At 38.2% G+C, this 21,687-nt stretch overlaps 1 protein-coding gene across 4 annotated transcripts in view; it reads left to right on the top strand.

The window, feature by feature from the left end:
• UTRN (utrophin) overlaps positions 1-21,687 on the top strand; it is a 515,659-nt gene that overhangs the window by 179,022 nt on the left and 314,950 nt on the right. For all 4 annotated transcript variants that reach the window (XM_066373070.1, XM_066373071.1, XM_066373068.1 and 1 more), the window contains 11 exons: positions 172-285; positions 936-1,091; positions 4,677-4,847; positions 7,020-7,199; positions 10,143-10,277; positions 11,840-11,989; positions 13,152-13,313; positions 13,757-13,885; positions 14,466-14,639; positions 16,521-16,676; positions 19,790-19,960. In XM_066373070.1, coding sequence (XP_066229167.1) covers positions 172-285; positions 936-1,091; positions 4,677-4,847; positions 7,020-7,199; positions 10,143-10,277; positions 11,840-11,989; positions 13,152-13,313; positions 13,757-13,885; positions 14,466-14,639; positions 16,521-16,676; positions 19,790-19,960 — 1,698 coding nt within the window. The remainder of the gene's footprint in view (positions 1-171; positions 286-935; positions 1,092-4,676; positions 4,848-7,019; positions 7,200-10,142; positions 10,278-11,839; positions 11,990-13,151; positions 13,314-13,756; positions 13,886-14,465; positions 14,640-16,520; positions 16,677-19,789; positions 19,961-21,687) is intronic.

Below are 21,687 nucleotides of genomic sequence, written 5' to 3'. Positions count from 1 at the left end.
TCACTATTTTCAAAATTGGAAGATTTAAAAAATAAAAAGTAAATGAAAATGATGCTATCAACGTTTTGAAAAATAGTCTCTCCCCACCTCCCCCAGTAGCAATAGATTTGGAGATGTATTAGGTTGAATGTCACTGAGTAATATCCTCCTTTGGTATTGTGTTCAATTTAGGCAGATTCGCAAGTCATTGAGAAGTGGGCGGATGGTGTGAAAGACTTCTTAATGAAAGAGCAGGCTGCCCAAGGAGACGCTGAGGGGCTGCAAAGGCAGCTAGACCAGTGCTCGGTGAGTCCTGCTGACCTAGGGAGCCTTCTCTCCTAAATACCATGTTCTTCTTCTCTTTTATTATTTGCTGCTCTTATTAACATTACAAGACTATTGACATGACCATATTTCTAGATAAGAGAGCTTTTTTTTTTTTTTACACTTTATAGTTAATAAAAAATGATTACTTATATTTTATTTTGGCCATGGTTATAGAATTTTGGATTGAGAGAACAAGAACAATTTTGGTTCATTGGGAGCTGCTATTTCACATTACGATGACAAGCTTAGTGTCATAATTACCGAGAGTATATTGCTCTTATTGTGCCACCTGGTGAAGCTATAAGAAAAATATATTTTACAAATGAAATTTTCCAGTAATACCGACTACAATTTATATTTGGTGAAATCATTAGGCTTCTCTAAATTAATTAAAAGTCCTATTTCCTGCTGAGAGTCGAGTATTTACAATCTAATTCGGCAGACGGCTATACAGAGCAGCCAGGTGAAATGAATTTCTTAAGGCATAATATTTCTGAAGCAGTTAAAAGTTTTGACTCCCAAGCAGTCTGTTCTTATAATATTTGCAGGGATAAAAGCAGACAAACTATAATTGTGGCATACTCTTCAAATGGGCATTAACTCAACAAAGGCTTAATTTATGTGTTCAGGCATTTGTTAATGAAATAGAAACAGTTGAATCATCGCTGAAAGACATGAAGGAAATAGAGACTAACCTTCAAACTTGTCCGGTTACTGGAATCAAAACCTGGATGCAGACAAAACTAGTTGACTGCCAAACCCAACTGGAGAAATTTAGCAGGGAGGTAAGTTTTTCAGGTTACTCTCTGTGTTTTTCAAGAGTTAGATAGATTAAATTGACTATATAGCTATACATTGAAAAACAGGGAGGATACTTACTGTCCAGTATGGCTTTTCAGTGGGAAAGAGCTTGACGTGGTTTATAAAGAACAAGAAAGGCTGTTGATAGTTTCCCCGTGGTACTGGGAGGGAAAGCAGCTGTTTTGCTGATTGCTTCTGTTTTGTTAGTGAAACAACAGTGAAGTGGGTGAGAAAGGGGTGAACAATGAGAGGCAGAAATCTAAAATACAGGAATATTTGATAGACAGTTCTGTTGATAGTACATGTCTCACTCTCTCCCCCCCCCCCCCCCGCCGAAGTGAGAAGCAGGAAGGCAGAGAGACAGACTCCCACGTGCACCTGACCAGAACCCCCCCTCCCCATCCCCATCCCCATCCCCCCCCACCCCGGCATGCCCACCAGGGGGCGATGCTCTGCCCATCTGGGGTGTTACTCCGTTGCAACTGGTGCCATTCTAGTACCTGAGGTGGAGGCCATGGAGCCATCCTCAGTGCCCAGGCCAACTTTGCTCCAATGGAGCCTTGGCTAAGGGAGGGAAAGAAAAAGATAGAGAGAAAGGAGAGGGGGAAGGATGGAGAAGCAGATGGGTGCTTATCCTGTGTGCCCTGGCTGGGGATTGAACCCAGGACTTCCACATACCAGGCTGACACTCTACCGCTGAGCCAACCAGCCAGGGCCTAGTACGTGTCTCTTAACACTGTATATTTTGGTTAATGCTTATATAGAAAGCAAAATTTCTGTATGTATCCTTATTATTTTGATTTGATGGTTTCCCCCAAATTTCTTAATTTGTATCTGTTCAGACTTGAAGAAAAGTTGAAATAATGTTATAGCAAGTGGTAGCATTGCTATTCCTAAATTTGCCAGGTTTAGAAGTTTTATCATGTTTGCTTTCTCATTCTCTCCCTTGCTCTCTTCACATACATACACATTCTCTCTCTCTCTCTCTCTCTCTCTCTCTCTCTCTCTCTCGGTTAAAAATGTGCTTTTGACAAGGATTTGAAGATATCATGACACTATACCCCTAAATATGTTAGTATTCTTCTCCCCTGAATGAGAGCACTCCTGCACAAAACTGTCATACCTTTCTCACACTTTAGAGTATTTTATGATATCACCTAGTAATTGAGCCAAATTCAGATTTCTAAATGTGGTATTATCTAATGGTGTGTGCTTGACTAGGGTTTTTGGGGAAGTAAAGAGGGAGAATGGTTTGGAAGTGGCAAAGGAGGAGCAAGAAGAGTGGGACATACGTGCATATAGACACAGACATAGGTATTCAGGTCTATGTCTATCCATATATATATGCATATATATATATGACAACATAGAATTAATTGTGAATTATTAGTGATTCAAAGTATGAGAGGAAATATATGGGACATCTTTAAGTGTCTTCGGCAAGGAGGTGACCCTCCAGACTATTGTATTTCACTGAGTTGTAAAAGGATTGAAGAAGTTTTAGATAAACACAATGCTGCCACATTCTTTTTTTTTTTTTTTTTTGTATTTTTCTGAAGCTGGAAATGGGGAGAGACAGTCAGACAGACTCCCACATGCGCCCGACCGACCAGGATCCAACTGGCACGCCCACCAGGGGGCGACGCTCTACCCACCAGGGGGTGATGCTCTGCACCTCCGGGGCGTCGCTCTGCCGGGACCAGAGCCACTCTAGCGCCTGGGGCAGAGGCCAAGGAGCCATCCCCAGCGCCCGGGCCATCTTTGCTCCAATGAAGCCTTGGCTGCGGGAGGGGAAGAGAGAGACAGAGAGGAAGGAGGGGGGGGTGGAGAAGCAAATGGGTGCTTCTCCTATGTGCCCTGGCCGGGAATCGAACCCGGGTCCCCCTCACGCCAGGCCGATGCTCTACCGCTGAGCCAACCGGCCAGGGCCCCACATTTTTTTTTCAAAAAATTTATTTATTTATTTATTTATTTATTTATTCATTTTTAGAGAGGAGAGAGAGAGGGAGAGAGAGAGACAGAGAGGGAGAGAGAGAGAAGGGAGAGACCGAGAGAGAGAAGGGGGGAAGAGCTGGAAGCATCAACTCCTATATGTGCCTTGACCAGGCAAGCCCAGGGTTTCGAACCAGCGACCTCAGCATTTCCAGGTCGACGCTTTATCCACTGCACCACTACAGGTCAGGCACTGCCACATTTTTATTTTGCTAAGAAAGGAAAGATGCATTAAACCCATCAACAAATAAAAAATAGTCTGTGTCATCTAATACATATATGCATGATCTCATGAAAAGAAGGGCATAATAATGCCAGAAAATAGAAAATTTATAATTTCAGGGTAGTTATAATCTTGAGCCTTAGAAAAGTTTGCTACAGTGTCTCTATTTATTTCATTTCTCTATGTATCCATTAAAATATATAACTATCGAGTTCCCAGAAACTACTAGTAAAGAGAATTTTCTGTAAGTCGGGCCCAAGATATCTGTATTTATGTGTCTATAAAATATATATATATATAAATATAAATATATATATATATTTATATTTATATATATATATATTTTAAAGCTGACCACATTATACCGCTGATCAGCCAGGCTCGGGAGCCAGGGCTGTGGATATTGTTGGCAGCAGGGTCCTAGAGTACCACACGGACTATGAAATCAGAGCTCCTGTTTGACCCCTTTCTGCTTTCATGACTGTGATCCTGTTGGGAAGCGGGTATAGGAGAGCCAGTAAGTGTTGCCCCTTACTCTCGTGAGAGCCATTCTGTTCCCGTTGGGCCTTTGGTCACTATCAGCCTTGCAGCCCAGCAAGCCCTGGCAAGGTGGCCGCTGCCGTGAGAGTGCGTTTGAGCAGGAGGTGGAATAGTGACGTGAGCGTGGTCTCCGTGGACGGTTTCTTCTCCCACAGAAAAGTGAGCTTGTAGGTAGAGGGGGAATGTCTCAGAAAATATTTTAGCCTTCTCTGAAATTTTTAACTAAATTATTGAATGAGGGTTAGCATAATATCCATTTTCTAATGTAGGTTTTTTGGGTCTCTGTGGTATATACGAGTATAGCAAATGATCAAAACCAGAGTTTTGTAGAGCAGTGTTTTATGAATATCTTTAGTAGCAATCTCCTTCTCTGCTTTTAAAAGTGAAATCTTAATGGAGAATCCTGTTAAAAAAAGAAAAATAAATATTTTGGTTGTGTTTAGTTTTTTTTTTTTTCCATAATAGACAAGGTTATAGGAAATTTCCTGGAAATATATGCTTTTATTAGTGTGAGATAGATGACTTCATTTGGGATTACTTTTGTAAAGTAATGTCTAAAGTTATGCATTTTCAAAATTATAATAGATATTTCCAGATTAGACTAATATGCAAAATGAAAGCTAGAATCCGAGTTATATTTACTGTTTTCTGTATTGCTTACACTTCACCTCAGCACGAACTGTATCAAGGCTTTTTTCAGGATTTTAAACTGTTAGACTCTCTGTGGCAAGTTCACTGTGTCTTTAGCTACTGGACACTTGATGTTTACTGTCTGAACATTTGTCTGTTCGGGTACATGGCTTTTCCTTTCTAGATTGCTATGCAGAACAATAGGTTGTCCGAAAGTCAGGAGAAGGTGGTGAACCTGAAGAAGGACCTGGCAGAGATGCAGGAGTGGATGACTCAGGCGGAAGAAGAGCACCTGGAGAGGGATTTTGAGTACAAGTCGCCGGAAGAACTTGAGAGTGCTGTGGAAGAAATGAAGGTGAGGCTGGGCAGGCAGCGTCAACAGGCTTTTTTGTTTTTTAGATTTTATTTATTCATTTTAGAGAGAGGAGAGAAAGAGAGAGAGAGAGAGAGAGAGAGAAGGGGAAAGAGCAGGAAGCATCAACTCCCATATGTGCCTTGACCAGGCAAGCCCGGGGTTTCGAACCGACGACCTCAGCATTCTAGGTCGACGCTTGATCCAGTGCACCACCACAGGTCAGGCCAACAGGCTTCTCTCTCCCTTTAAAAACCAATCAATCAGTCAGTCAATCAATCAGTCTATCATCTGTCTAGCTGTTAAGCATGCATTTACAGTTGACCCTTGGACAGCACAGGTTTGAACTGCATGGATCCACTTACACATGGCTTTTTTCAATAAATACTGTAAATGTATTTTCTCTTCCCTATGGTTTTCTTAGTAATATTTTCTCTTCTCTGGCTTACACATAACGTATGAAATATGTGTTGACTGTTTATGTTATTGGTAAGTCTTCTGGTCAACAGGAGGCTCTTAGAGGTTAGCTTTCAGGGAGTCAAAAGCTATGTGTGGATTTTAACCACTTGTTCAAGGGTCAACGGTACATATAACCTTTCAGAGTAGGATTTCAAGTTAAAACAAAATGGGGGGGGGTAGCTGCTATGATTCTTGTAGGGAAAGGAAGTTCAACTTCACCTGTGAGTCGAATCCATGAAGGGCCCTGAGATGTTTTCTTATGTTATAACTCTGGGGAGTCACAGAGAATGACTAAGAATTCAGTGGCATCAGTCACATACACAATGTTGTGCAACCGTTGCCGCTATTTCTGAAAACTTTCAGGAAACATGATCTTTTGTTAGGAACAGGAAAACTTTCCAATTTGTTTGGGGGTTATGGTTATTTCATCAGCTGTGTCTTGCAGTTACTACGTAGGGCACACATGAATATAAATATTTTGTTAGATCAAGTAAGGTAGTGGGTAGGAACATTGGCAAAGGATTTAATATCGGGTAGGGCTGTAAGTTGCATTTCCTGTGAAGTTATATTTCTGTGTCAATAGCCTTGAACACTCCCTTTTTGAATATACTTAATAGAACTGGGCATGAGCCCCAAATTTCTAACACTGCTTCAAGTCTTTAGTGTTCAAGCCAAAAGAGATAGTGATTACAGGCAATTTTAAAAAATAAGATTAAGCAACACATAAAATGTTTTGGGTCAAAGTTAACTTGCCTAAAAGTGTACAGATATTTAAAAAAATTAGATTTTATCCATGCATTATTGTATAAAAATAAAAGTAATTACAACAAGGGACTTTTATTTTACCTGTAGTATTTTCAATGAAACATCATTTTTTAGTGTAGCTTTTTTTGACATCTTTAAAAATATTTAGTCTATAAGGTATTTTAAAGGTAGCCTACCATGTTAAAAACTGTCTTATTTTTTTATCTTTCTTTACACTATTGGCATTGTAGTTTAGTGGTTTATTCAAGTCTCTAGGGATGAGAGTTTAGAAAAATAAGATTAACACCCTTGATTGGGCAACATTCTACTTATTTTTATTCTTTCAAACAACCATTAGGATTTTAAAAACCATTACACTTAATTATTTTATCCAACCTAGGAAAATTTAAAACCATTAAGCAGTAAAGAAAGCTGAAAGAGAAGTGAAAAGCTGTTTTTTGGTTGTTTTTCCTGAAAATGAGACTCTCTCCTAAGTTCAGTGAAACTCAGGAGAGAAGCTATTTCTAGATCATATCTGCCTAATATAACGTTATCATCTCTAACATGCTGATAATTACCAGAAGAATAGATATACCTATATAATAGGAGAGAAAAATATTTGTGAACATTTATTTATTTCAGTCTTATATGCTCAGAACTAGTAGTCAGTTAAAATTAATCCAGCTAGAGTCTTATCAAGGGCCCAGACTTTGAAACTACTTCATGTCAATAAATGTAACTTAGGATGACTGAGGTGCTAACATTGCCTGTTATTAAGTGAAAATGTTTGAGATTTTGTACTTAGCATTCTTATTTCAAAAGCACTCTCTGTAGTGATTACCTAAAGAGTGCTCCAAATGAGGCAGTTGAAATCATGCAGACATTTTAAATTTGGTTTAGTTATTTTTTTGAAACAGAAACTGGTTAACGAGAAAGGGAGACAGTTTTCAAGTCCATCCTTTCTTGGAACAGAGGGCGAAAGAGGACGTGTTGCAGAAGGAGGTGCGAGTGAAGATTCTGAAGGACAACATCAAGTTGTTGGCTGCAAAGGTGCCCTCTGGTGGCCAGGAGTTGACATCTGAGCTGAATGTTGTGCTGGAGAACTACCAGCTTCTGTGCAACAGACTTCGGGGAAAGTGCCACACGCTAGAGGTATGCTCTTTTTTCAGTGATGCGTTTTTCAGATTAAAATTCTGTAATGTACTGACTGTTTACCTATTTTGGAAAAGTCTCCCATTTTTTTTCAAGTACTGGAGCGTAAAGGAAAGGTGTGTCTTGTTTAATAAACTGATAAAATGAAGCAGGGCTAAAAAATATCGAAGACGAAGATCTGTCCCCACATAATGGAAGGTTCCTGAGAAAGTCATTTAATATAATGAGACTTTAATTTTTTTATATATGAGATCCGGGTTTTCATATCACAGGTGATCTGTAGGGTCTAGTCAGTCCTTAAATTCTAGAATAATATACTATGAACATTCGTTTTGTTTTGGTTAGTACACAGACATAAACTGAGGTTTTTTATTTCAAGTGGCTTCTATGCTGTACCACACCCCTCAGGTCATTGTGTTGCAGATATGGATGATTCTATGAATAATTTTTTTTCCTTCGAAAATTTTTTTTATTTATTAATTTTTAGAGAGAGAGGAAGGGGCAGAGAGAGAAAGGGAAAGAGAAATCAATTTTGTTGTTCTACCTATTTATTCATTGGTGGATTCTTATATGTGCTCTGACTAGGGAATCAAACCTGCAACCTTGATGTATTGGGATGACGCTCTAAGCAACTGAGCTACCTAGCCAGGGCTGAGTTTTGTGTGTTTTTTTTTGTTTGTTTGTTTTGTTTTACAGCGATAGAGAGTCAGAGAGAGAGAGAGAGACAGACAGACAGACAGACAGACAGGAATGGAGAGAGATGAGAAGCATCAATTATCAGTTTTTTGTTGTGACACCTTAGTTGTTCATTGATTGCTTTCTCATATGTGCCTTGACTGTGGGGCTACAGCAGACCGAGTAACCCCTTGCTCGAGCCAGCGACCTTGGGTCCAAGCTGGTGAGCTTTTTTGTGCTCAAACCAGATGAGCCCGCACTCAAGCTGGCAACCTTGGGGTCTTGAACCTGGGTCCTCCGCATCCCAGTCTGAAGCTCTATCCATTGCGCCACCACCTGGTCAGGCTGGTTTTTTTTATTCTTAAATAAAATCAAGTTCTTGCTTATTTGTTTTGATATTAGTGTGACTTCTATATCTTATTTTTAAAAGGTTAAGAAGCAGTTCCATTTCAATTCAGTTCAACCTCAAATAAATGATTGTATTGTGGTAAATCCTAGAATGGTAAACAGCCATAACAGTAATATTTCAACTGAATTCACTCATTACTTGCTTGTCTTAAAACTGTTTGGTGTTAAGAGAAACATGATAACTGAAACTAGTTAAGAAAGTGACCACTCAAACAAAACCCCACTCTTTAATATTAGTATATTATCTAATATAAAACCCATTTGAGAAATTAAAATTCTGTAAACATATCAGATAGCATTATGTATGCCCAATCTTAAGTCCTGGTGAATGATCTTGGAATTGAACTTGACTACAGTCTTGTCCATGTTTCTTCTCTGTCATAATCACCCTTGATTTTTCTTTCTCTTTTGTTTTGTTTTTCTATTTATTTCTAGCCAAAAAGCAACTCACAGTATTTTTACATAATGAATGGAGTCCCCAGATTATCCCATGCTAACAAAAGACTGCCATATATTCTGTATCACTTCTTCAAGCTGTCTTTACGACCCAGAGGTGACAATTTGAAAATGAAGAATAAAATGAGTATTTTGAGGGTTTGGAATTGCTTTGAGAATTACATTTAGAAGTACTTTGAAATTAGTTTGAGAGTGACTTTGAGAGAAGAAAAGATGCAAGAAAAAAAATGGTGTAGGGAAAAGAGAGAAGATAAGGCCTTGATATTTTTGAAATGGGAAATGGGAAGAAGAAAAAAGAGGTTTAAAAATGGAAATGCTTTTAAAATTATGTCAGAGCTTACCAAGGGATATCGGGCAGAAATAGCCCAAATTTCTAAATTAGAGTATGAATGCCTTTCTTTGGAAAAGTCCAACTTTATGACCTTGGTTATTTTTAGACTCCTTTAAAATGTGTTAAATCATGAAATATTTCAGACTTATAGAAGAACAGAGATACTACTACTAAAACATCTTTTAGCTATAACTGATGTTAACTTTTTGACGTATTTTCCCAGATTTTGTTTTAAAATGAAATAAATTAGTATCACAGAGCCTGTTTCCTTCTTTTCTATCCCATACCATCTCTCTTGAAAGGATCGTTATCTGGAAGTTGGTATATATTCTTCCCAACCATGTTTTTATATTTGTAAAAGATACACATATTTCTCCTAAATTTACCAATAAAATAGTCTCCTCCTCTGGGGAAGGGGCTGTTCTTCCCATAGTTTTTCCTAGGAAGTGGGGGTATAGATTTATCCCCTCTCCTCACCCTCCCTGCACTCCCCATAAGAATGGAGAAGTAAGTGATTTCTGCTAATGCAGTGAGTGTATTGTAAGTCCATTTTGGGTGAAATGTGGTTCTTTGCATATGTAGACAACGTTCATATGAATCAAAGAAAAAAAAGTTGGAAAGTGTAGGCAGCAGATTGTTACATCCATTAGCTGTGTTGGAGTAGGGTGGACTCCATGGAATTCCAATTCTCTGTATAATTGTTGAAAAGGAGTGCAATTATGAGTGCCTTTACCTTTCTATGTAGAAAAACAAACTAATGATATTTTCCTCCTGGTTTCTTCTACTAATTAAAATACTTTTATATTTGACTTTTAACCAGATCCTTGGAATTTATTTCCATGTACCGAGGCTGCTCACGTTGCCTCTCCTGTCTCCCTCCTGTGGGTCTATGATTTATTAAGGAATTCGATTTATTTCATTTATTTGAAATCCTAGTTTCATCAGTTTCTAAACCTCCAGCTATACTCGTCTCTAAATGAAATGATCACCGATTAGAGAGACTGTGTGCCACTGGACATACACGCATCTCTCAACAGCTTCTTACCGAACAGCTTTGTTCTTGCCTCCTGTAGGAGGTGTGGTCTTGTTGGATCGAACTGCTGCACTACCTGGACCTTGAGACCACCTGGCTGAACACTCTGGAAGAGCGGATGAGGAGCACCGAGACCCTGCCCGAGAAGACTGAGGCCGTCAACGAGGCCCTGGAGGTGGGCGCCTTCGTTCTCCGTGCTGTTTCTCCTGGTAGCAAAGCCAAACGGGGAACATAACGCCTTTTGCTTGCAAAGTTACTTCCTTCTTCAGGAGTTTTCAGTGTAACTTGTGGTGTCTTCCATTGGCTGAAATATTTATGAAATCATATACTATATGTCTAGATTATCGGTGACCCACTAACTCAGCTTCCTAAAGGAGTTAGTTGTCTACTATTAATGAGTACCTTTTAGACATTGGAAAGCACTCGAGTGATTTTCCAGCTTCTTTTTACCAGTCGCTGGATAAAGCTCTGCGTTATGTTATTAGGACAGTTGCTCTCTTGTTTCTTCATAAAGTTATTTTTGCACATTAGACACGGCAACGACTGTGTTTACAGTGGCTCCTACTTTGTTATCTTCAGACGTGAAACGCTTAAGGACAGGTTGGGGAGCGAAGAATGAGAAGCATGGGATTCTGTCTGAGGAGCTTGTCTCAGGCTCAGACTTGGTTTTCTTGAGGTCAAGAGATGCACCTGGTGTTTCTTGTTCCCCAGTTATCAGCAGCGTGTTGTGCATGATGGCTTAATAGCTGCTTCTTAAATGAATCAACCTGTGAAGAGAATAGACGTGTTTAAAAAAAAAATAAGAAGGAGAAAGAAGAGGAGAGATATGCTTTTAAAATTGTAGGGCCGCATGTGGTAATTAAGTAGATTACTGGATTGAAGGTCAGAAGTAAGTCAAACGGGGTACCCTCGTTTTAGGAGCTGGATGTTCTGCGGGAGAAAACATGTCACTTCTCAAATAAAATAACAGAGTGAGAGATTAAGAGCATTAAAAAGCAAAAGAAAAGCTTAATTTAAAAAATACATATTTTCCTAACATGAGGATTAAAATGCATATTCTAGAAATATGGAAAATGGAGAAAAGTATAAAGTAAACTCTAAGATAAACATTTTTAAACATTTTGGTATTTTTCTTCCTAATTTTATTTTTTTATACACACATGATAAATTATAGTAATTATAGCAAAGACTTTAAAATCATAATGGTTATGGAGTCAAGTTGGCATCTTAGTCTACTTTTTACTGTGTATATGTGGGCAAATTACTTAACCTTTCTGACCTTCATATCTATAATATGGAATAATAATTAATCCTATGGTTAGTTAGATTTAGGTATAATATAAAGTGTGTATATAAAACAGTACCTAGCCTTCTGTTTATGTTATAAAAAACTGAGTACCAATTTTTAGTAATATAATCAATAACAGTTTGAGATAATTTTACCTTATAGTACTGTTTTCTGCTTTCAAACTTTATATCATACAATGAACATTTTTTCATATAATTAATAATTATTAAAATTGCCTTATTAAGTTATATTATCATATATTATTATTCATGCCAAGTTCTTGTATTTTTTTTAATACCATGATGAATAGTTTCGTGAATTATTTCTAGTCTTGGTCCTTAGGTAAATTTCTAGAAAATGGAATTACTTATTTTAAAAATATGGACATTTTTTGGATCCTGAATACCTTTGCCCCTTAAAGGCCTTATTTCTCCCCTGTGCCTGTCCAGTCCCTAGAATCTGTTTTGCGACATCCAGCGGATAACCGCACCCAGATACGGGAACTTGGCCAGACTCTGATTGATGGAGGGATCCTTGATGATATAATCAGCGAGAAACTGGAGGCTTTCAACAGTCGATATGAAGAACTGAGTCACCTGGTAAGAGCTGGGACATGCCTGAGAGTAGATTAGGTATTTTTGAGAGGGAGCTGATCTCAAGAACTTTCACCAAGGGCAAAAGTTGGTAACCAACCTTAACGGGTATGTTGAGGGCTTTGAAATACTAATGGAGGAAGTGTAGACCTAACTCTTATAAGTCAGGCAGAACTTGATTAAAAGATTTATCTTTGAGAGTGCTTCTATTTATGAACTATTTAGTTTCCTTTAAGGATCATATTAGAGTTATTTATAAGAATAATAACTTGCTTGACCTGTGGTAGCGCAGAGGATAAAGTGTTGATCTGGAATGCTGAGGTTGCCGGTTTGAAACCCTGGGCTTGCTTGTTCAAGGCACATATGAAAGTTGATGCTTCCTGTCCCTCCCCCCCCCCTCCCTCCCTCCCTCCCTTCCTTCCTTTCTTTCTCTCTCTCCTCTGTAAAATGAATAAATAAGAACTTTTTAAAAAAAGTAATAATTCATATTTTCCTAGTATATATTAGGACCTGCAGAATTTGACACAAGCTATTGTCATAAAATGCCATACTGTCTTAGATACATATCTAGAATGAATTAGAATTTGCATGTTCATATCAGTAAGTAGAGAAAGGAGACAGTTCTTTTATATGAGAGTTTGGTGGATATTAGATGCTTGCAAACACATTAAATAATAACATGTTTAGATCATGAATAGAATCAATCTTAATTCAAAAGGGCAGCAAATAGTGATTTGTGTCTATCTGTGGAACTTGTTTTAGGCTTAGAAATAAAGATTTATATGTTCACTGTACTGATAGACATTCTTGTTATATTCTTATTGATAGGCCTACTACTGATTTCTAAAAACATCCTCAATTTATAATAAATGACAAAACATTTATTTCTGTTTAATATGTTATATAGGGAATACTTACATTTTTATGTATTGTCACTGTATGTAGAAAGAAGCAGAAATTAGTAATTCACTGCAAGATATATAAGGTGCTAGAAAGACCTTTCTACTGTTCCCATTGCTAGTTATTTATTTATACTGCAGGACAAAGTCTTGAACTAGAGCTTCTATTTATTTTTTATTTTTTGGTAGCCAGAGCTTAGGGGTTTTCTTATATTCAGCTATACATATTGTGCGGAGTGACTAACAATTCCATTTTAAACCCTGTGTAGGCAGAGAGCAAGCAGATTTCTTTGGAAAAGCAACTCCAGGTCCTGCGGGAAACCGATCACATGCTTCAAGTTCTGCAGGAGAGCTTAGGGCAGCTGGACAAGCAGCTCACGTCGTACCTGACGGACCGGATAGACGCCTTCCAGGTTCCGCAGGAGGCCCAGGTACTGCCAGGGACTTGAGGTGTTTGAGTCGTGAAAGGAGCGTGTGAAATGGGCTCCTCACGGGCTGGAGAACCAGCCCCGCCTGCTGTCCCAAACCGGCGGTCAGTGAGAAAGCTTGATCCTACTTAGCAGCAAGTGGTTTTGGAGTTCTCTTTATCTTTCTGTGAAGCCCTGGTAAATAGCCACCGTCTTTAAATTACAGCTTTCTTAGCTATGAAATTGAGAACATTTCTTTATATATAAGTGGTGGACATTAGCATTAGCAATAGCAAATGCAAAGACCATAGTTTGTGCACAACATACAGTAGCCTATATAATTATTATTATCATCCTGCAAACTTACTAAAGCTTAAATAGGGGTCTGCATGTTCTTGTGTATTATATGGCTATGTGGAACTTAAACATAAAAGAGACATTTTCTCCTCCTTCAAATCTCTTTATAGAAAATCCAAGCAGAGATCTCAGCCCACGAGCTAACGCTAGAGGAGTTGAGAAGAAACACGCCTTCCCAGCCTCCGACCTCCCCAGAGGGCAGGGCTGCTAGAGGAGGAAGTCAAATGGATGTTCTGCAGGTGCCCAGGGGAGCTACGTGTTGGGAGGGAAACGAACAGGAGAAAGAGCTGCTTTCTTGGATGCTTTTGGGCTTCCTTTTGATGTAAACAGTGAGACTGGACGTTGAAGGCACAGTGCGTCCCAGGCAGAGCGGCAGAAACAGATTGTGGCCCGGGTGGAAAGCACTGAATCTCGTTCTGTAGTTGAGTGGAGGAGAGTTAACAAGCTGGATTTAGAAGTTAGCTTTCTCAGTCTTGCCGCCCTGCTGGGCGGGCGGAGTGCTGGAGGTGGTACCGCTTAGTCCGCTTAGTCCGTGAACAGTGGGTGTGGCATTGGCTTTCACTCTGAGTTCATGATGAAGAGCATTTTTGAGTTCTTCATCCTGGCTCCTTTTTTTTTTTTTTTTCCAACAGGTGAGAAAATGAATGAAATTTTTATTCCAGCAAGGCCAGCTTAGCTTTTTATTATATCTAAGACTGAGTGTCAAGTAACTTGTGGCACTTTGGGTAACCTCACTGAGTTCCTTTACGGACTGTGTTTATTGGTGCTTTATTTTCATAGCTTTTTAGCAGTATGTGTTATCCTAATTTCTTCACACAGAGGAAACTGCGAGAAGTGTCCACAAAGTTCCAGCTTTTCCAGAAGCCCGCTAACTTCGAGCAGCGCATGCTTGACTGCAAGCGTGTGCTGGACGGGGTGAAAGCGGAGCTGCACGTGCTGACCGTGAAGGACGTGGACCCTGACGTCATCCAGACCCACCTGGACAAGTGTATGGTGAGGCCGGCGGGGGCTTGATGGGTCAGTGGGTTTTCCAGCGGCTAATACGGCTTCATCAACCATGATGTACCCGGTTTGTTCAATCATTACTTGTCTCTAGTGTGCTACGAATGGGAATTGGTGATGAAAAATGGATTATAAAATAAGAAGTGTGGTCTTTTCTTCCAAGGAATTTAGAAGAGGTAGGAGAGATAGGTAGGAGAGAGTAAAATCAGGTCTTATAGTAACATGAGATAAAGAAACGAGAAAAGGCATATATACATATATATGTACTCATATAGATATGATTGTACACATATATATATATGATTGAAAAAACAGGAAACATTGTAATCATAGTATAATTTTAGGAAAGCCTTTGGCAGAATATGACTAATAATATTAACTTTTAAGGGATAATTTTGGGTTAGCTAGGAGAACCATACTTAGAATTGATGTTATAAATATTACAGTATAAACAATTGTTCTTAAGGATGGTTAAATTTTGACTTTTAGTTTAAAAGTTTAGGCCTAAAATATGAAAGAAACAAACTTAGAATGAATGTCAGGAATGTTATTAGAAAAAAAGAAAATCATTCTATAGGAAAATTAATTTTGAATTGAAGTTTAAATCTAAGATGTGAAAGAAATTATTTAAAAGGCCTTATTATATTGCCTGACCTGTGGTGGCGCAGTGGATAAAGCATCGACCTGGAAATGCTGAGGTCACTGGTTAAAAACCCTGCACTTGTCTGGTCAGGGCATATATGGGAGTTGATGCTTCCTGCTCCTCCCCCCTTTCTCTCTCACTCTCTCTCTCTCTCTCCTCTCTAAAATAAAATAAATAAAAAAGGCCTTATTATTATTATAGTCTTGAACTTTAAAATTCGATTGCACATAAGTTTTAAAATGTGACTAAGCACACACAATCTTAGAATGAGTGTTCCGCTTGAGAAGAATCGTGAAGAAGCTGAAGATGACATATAAGACAAGAGAGGTCTGAGATGAGTCCTTTCTGCTTTTCAAAACTGTAATCTCCAAAGGTTGTTTGATTACTCAACAGATGGAATGGGTGAAAGAATAAATAAATAGGGTAAATTTCTGCGTGTGTGTGTGTGTGTGTGTGTGTGTGTGCATAGCACACAGAGATATATGTAGGCACTTACTGAGATATACAGGTCAACAAAGCAAGCGCCATTGTTGACCATGTGTAACTTAGTCCAGTGGTCTGTTATTATGTGACAGAACCATGTGAAATATTTCAAGTTAGTATCACAATGTATGGAGACAAGAGAACCTGCGCAGAATAAATATAGTTTTCGGTTTCAAGGTAACTAGGATGAGGACAGCTATGATACAACTTAGCTTTCTTATAGTCACGTTCATCTGGATATATTGAGTTGTTATATACTTTTCATTGCATAAGAAACACGTACAAAATGTGGTAGACTCAGTACTTCAGAGAACTGGAAGAAAAAGAAAAAATAAAGGTTAATACTTTCAAATGCTAACAGCCAGAAAGATAGCCAGAGTGGGCTTTTTCTTTCTTTCTAATAATAGCATTTAGGATTTTTAAAACAACTTAAAAAATGATAGATATTCTGTTTTTGGTCCTGATATTTTTCTATTTCATAGAAGAAAATGTTAATAATTTTTAAAATAAACATATGAGATTTTTTAAAAAATGTGTATAATCTCTATTTATTTATCTTCTCCGATTTTAAAAAGTTATTACAACCTTGATGTCATTTTACTCATTCTTTGAGTCCAAATCTGGGAAAGATAAAGCCCTTTGATCTCTACCGTTAATTTGTAGCTGTCATTCTGCATAAGCCGTATTCTGAAATGATTCCCAGGTTTTCACTATATTGTATTTGATTTGTTTGTTTTATTTTTAAGAAACTCTATAAAACTCTGAGTGAAGTCAAGCTTGAAGTGGAGACTGTAATCAAAACAGGAAGGCACATTGTCCAGAAGCAGCAAACCGACAACCCCAAGGGGATGGACGAGCAGCTGACTTCCCTGAAGGTGCTCTACAATGACCTGGGCGCCCAGGTGAGGACCGCAGCCTCTCTCTCTCTCTCTCTCTCTCTCTCTCTCTCTCTCTCCCTCCCTCCCTCTCGCACTCAGGTAGTTTAAAATTTCACTTCGGGGATAACACATGTTTAAATTTTATGATATTAATAACGTTTTCAGTTATTCTAATAATATTTTTGTATTGCTTTTTTATTTTATTTTTTTTGTGAGACAGAGAGAGTGTCAGAGAGAGGGACAGATGGGGACAGACAGACAGGAAGGGAGAGAGATGAGAAGCATCAATTCTTTCTTACAGCTCCTTAGTCTCCTTAGTTGTTCATTGATTGCTTTCTCATATGTGCCTTGACTGGGGGGCTCCAGCAGAGCAAGTGACCCCTTGCTCAAGCCAGCGACCTTGGGCTCAATCCAGTGATCTTGGGCTTCAAGCCAGTGACCTTTGGGCTCAAGCCAGTGACCAACATGACCCCACGCTCAAGGCAGCAACCCCATGCTCAAGCTGGTGAGCCCCCACTCAAGCCGAATGAGGCTGCGCTCAAGCCAGCAACCTTAGGGTTTCGAACCTGGGTCCTCTGCATTCTAGTGTGACGCTCTATCCACTGCGTCACTGCCTGGTCAGGTAGTATTAATTTTTAAAATGTGTTAACATTACAATGAATACTGGTTGTACTGAAATTTATTCTCAATATTCAATCCAGATTCACTTTATATTTTCAATGGTTACTGACATTTTAGAAGTTATTCTAAGGAAATTAAAAAAAAAAAAGTCCCCGTTTAAGCTCAAGTTATTGGTCCTTGAATATTTAAATTGAATAGTCTACTGAGAATGTTAAAACATCAGGGCTCTAATAAATATGTGACAAGAAGGTTGATTAACCTAGCAGGATTTAAAATCCTTTTAAGTTTGGGCATTTTGGTATCCGTGGAGGAAGAGTTGGCCATTTACCACTGACTGGATCCAACAGGTTTAGTGTCTTGTCTCGCTGACAATCTCTGCCTTGAAAACAGAGGAGGAAAAACAAAAAGTGAAACTTTGGCAATATTAAAAAGCTGAGTTAGATAAAATTTTAGATCCTTCTTGGGTCATTAAATAGTGACTAAATTTTTACAAGAACCCTGAAATGTTATCACTTTCCAATTAGTAAGAATGAGCAGTCCATACATTTCGGGAGCAATTTTGACCTCACTTCTGCAAGATTAGATTGTTGATTCTGTGTCATTTTGATACATTATACCACTGGAACGCATATTCTAGAGCACTTTTTGATATCATACAGCTGAAGTTGGTTTTGAAATACTTTGTTTTTTATTGACTGGGCATTTCATGGATGGGAATGGTGTTGCTGGTTTTTACACCTGTTCTCTAATTGGGACTACAGTTTGAGTTAAGTCATTTTCTTATTCAACACAACTGAGAGTTTAGCCTGTGTCAAGAGTTATACAAGCAGTAGAAATAGAGTAGTGAGCGAAAACATAAATTATTTCTTTGCCTAATGGAACTTAGGGTAGTGAAAGAAGAAAACATTAACCAGCTGGTTACACAAAGTAATGTCAGATTATCAGTCTGGAGCGTTATGAAGGAAGGAACATGGTGCTTTAAGTGTGTGTGTGATGGGGATTTGGTGCAGTCTGGGATTGGGAAAGCTTCCCCGAGGAATGGCTGCATACACTGAGACCTGAAGGATGATTAGGGATTGCCTGGGTGAAACCAGTGGAGGAGCTTTCAAGGCTGATTGATCAGCATGTGTAAAGTCCCTGTGGCAGGAAGTGTACATTTGTATTGCTCAAGGAGAGACAGGAGGTCTGGGGACCATGGTGTTGGAAAGATGGATGAGATCAGGCACTACACGTGTCTTAGAGTTTGTGCTGAAGATTTTAATCTGTTTTAAGAGCAATTAGCAGTTACTGCAAGGTTTTAACAGGCAGATTTGTTTTGTGTTGGGATGTCCTTTAGAGTGTTAGCTCAACTTTAGGTGGTGAAGGATTGTTTAGTTTGAGAGAACCATCATGTAATGTAAAGGGTCAGACCAGGCCCAGTCTGGCGGCTCTGCCTTCTCCGTCATGGCCTTAACGTCCTTATGCTTCACTGTCCTATTCTGTAAAATCGGAAGGGGGTGCATCATGGAGCGTGTGCTGGGTTTCATTGCATAACGTGTGCACTGTTCCTTTACACAATTTGGGAGCTACATTAAGAGCCTGGTAAATATTAATTCAGTTCATTTTGCTTTTTGTGAACAATAGTAAGAACAAAATAACAAAGGTATTTGTTGCATAGTCATTTACTTTATTTTATGTTAAGTGGTTCATTATACAACACAATGGTGAACCTCATGCTATTTCCCCTCCTATTGCTAGAATATAATGTGTTTTTTAAACAGTGTCCTTTGTTGAGAGGATTCTAAGCATCTTCTGTTCAAAATGATAATAGATACTATGTACTGATGATCCCTTAACTCTGTAGCAAGGACTGGGCCAAGCCCTTCCTGTGTGCTTGTATTTTTTATAATTACTGGTGTACTTGATTTTCTTTGTTTCATCTCTGACTTTGTATTTTTTATAATTACTGGTGTACTTGATTTTCTTTGTTTTATCTCTGACTTTGCATTCTCCACGACTGAACTGGTTCGCACACGAGGACTTGAGTCAATTACATTTTCAGTTCACAGCAGGTTGTCCCTAATTGTGCACACCTTACCTTTGTGCTTCTCCCTTTTCCTCCTTCATATAGCACCCACCTTGTGAGATTGGAGTCCGTCCTTAATACGTCTCATGTGATTACAAATGATGCAGTTCTGTTTTGCATATGTGTTTTTTCAATTTAGTAAATAACATTATACTAAAAAAAGAAAAAAGAAGCAAACAAAACTCACAACAACTTTTGAGGGCCATACCTCTACAAGGTCACTTAGGGAATAAGTGGTGGAGCTAAGATGAAAACTTGGGCTAGCTTGAAACTTAATCACGGTGGTAACTTGTCCCCTTGCAGAAATGCAAGAATTGGGTGATTCCAGATGCTAGAGAGAATGGGTGTGTATCTCATCGGATTAAATTTGAGTCTCTTCGGATCCTCAGTTAATATATATTTTGAGTCTATCTGATTGACGATCAGTTCTCTCGCCCTCCCTTCTTTTTAGGTGACAGAGGGAAAACAGGATCTGGAAAGAGCATCCCAGTTGGCCCGAAAAATGAAGAAAGAGGCGGCTTCTCTCTCGGAATGGCTTTCTGTTACTGAAACGGAATTGGTACAGAAATCCACTTCGGAAGGTTTGCTTGGCGACTTGGATACAGAAATTTCCTGGGCCAAAGTAAGTTGTTGTTTAGGTGAACTGCTGATATCATGCCAGGGTAACCTGTGGCATTTTGTTCAGGGCAGCCTGGACGGGGGTCATTTTTCCCCATTTCATATTAAATATAGTCTTTTACTCCCCCCGCCCCATTATTTTTTCTACTTCTATGTCCTATGAAAAAGAGTAAGAATTATTTTAAAAGCAAGTATATGAAGAAGCTATTGTAGTTTTGATTCCAAAAGCATTGAACTCAGATGGGTCACCAGCAGGCCTTCGTGGGCATTATGATGATATAGCACTTGAAAATATTTATAGTTATCATCTTCAAAATTGTTGACATTTTTTAGTATTTAATCTTCACAAAGTATTGTGCTGAACTTATTTGTTAGTTCTTCTATAATGGCTTTTGTACCAGCCACTAATCTTTCTATTACAAACTGATACAAAGGAACAGAATTTTCAAAAGAATCAAAGAAAGACCCAGAAATTCTCTTTAGCCTTTTAAGTTACTTTGAAATTACAGAGATAAGAGAGGGGATTTGCCAGTTCTCTTTTGAGATGGATAAAGAATTGAATGGAACATAAAGTTTTTTTTTTCTTTTTTAACCAAGTCGTTTTCTTTTACCGAATTTGTTTTCTAAAAAAGAAGTATGTATACTAAAGATAATGACTGAAAATAAATGATCAACACTGTGACAGAAATTTCTATAAAGTCACAAGATCAGTTTTGACATCCTGTACTTGTGCTGGCCTGTGGGAAGTGAAGAAGAGGGGCGATTTGAGATCGTAGGGTGATACAACTCTGTAATTTGTGGAGAGAAGAGTTGAGTGAAAGTTAAGGTATTGGGCACTAGAAAGAGTGTTCTCAGTAGAAAATAGCTCACGAAAAGCATAATTATGCCATGGGCTGTGTGAAGTGGAAAAAATATGTATGCAGGAAAAGAAGACTGTTTGCATTTATGGATGTATTGTGGATGAATGCAAAGCAAAGGCACCAAACTTTATTTTTGTTTAACTTTTTAAAGGAAATATATTTTTTGTACAATGTACTTTGAAAGCCCTTGTTTTCATATTAGTAATATAAATTATATAAGCTAATCAAATGATATGTTCATAATGTGATACAAAAAAAGACAGGAGCAGAAATCATCTATAATCAAAGAATACCCTGTTATTATTTCAGTTTTTTTAGGTACATATAGACATACACAGGCATAAGCATGTACTTAAAAAGAATTCTATTTTACCTAGTGTTTATGATCTTTAAAAATAAACTTGTATCTTTAAGATTTTCATTTACCTATAAGTGTTTTCTATCATGTACTGGAGATAAACATAGTATTTAATTGCATATTTTATTTTTTATTGTTTATTTCTCCATTTACGTCTATTTAATTTATTATCAACTCTCACTATTATAAAAATGCTATAGTGAATATCCTTGTAGCTAAGTCATGGCATGCATTCATAATTCATAATTATTTTCTAAGGATAAATTCTTAGACCTAAAATATTGAGTCTAGGAGTATATCCATTTTAAACGTTGATACGTATTATGAAATTGTCCTTCAGAAATGTTGTACCTATCAGCTCCGAGTGAGAATTCCTTCTTGCTTGTTTTAACCATAACTTTGACGATATTATATTTTGTTATTTAATAAGAACATTTTTTATAAGTTCATAGTCCAGTTGTAGTTCTTTTTAAACATTGCCTTTTATTGTGATTCTGACCGTTTTTCTATCAC

The sequence above is a fragment of the Saccopteryx leptura genome, chromosome 3 (genome assembly GCF_036850995.1).
Source record: "Saccopteryx leptura isolate mSacLep1 chromosome 3, mSacLep1_pri_phased_curated, whole genome shotgun sequence".
NCBI lineage: Eukaryota > Metazoa > Chordata > Mammalia > Chiroptera > Emballonuridae > Saccopteryx > Saccopteryx leptura.
This window is presented reverse-complemented; position numbering and strand designations above follow the sequence as displayed.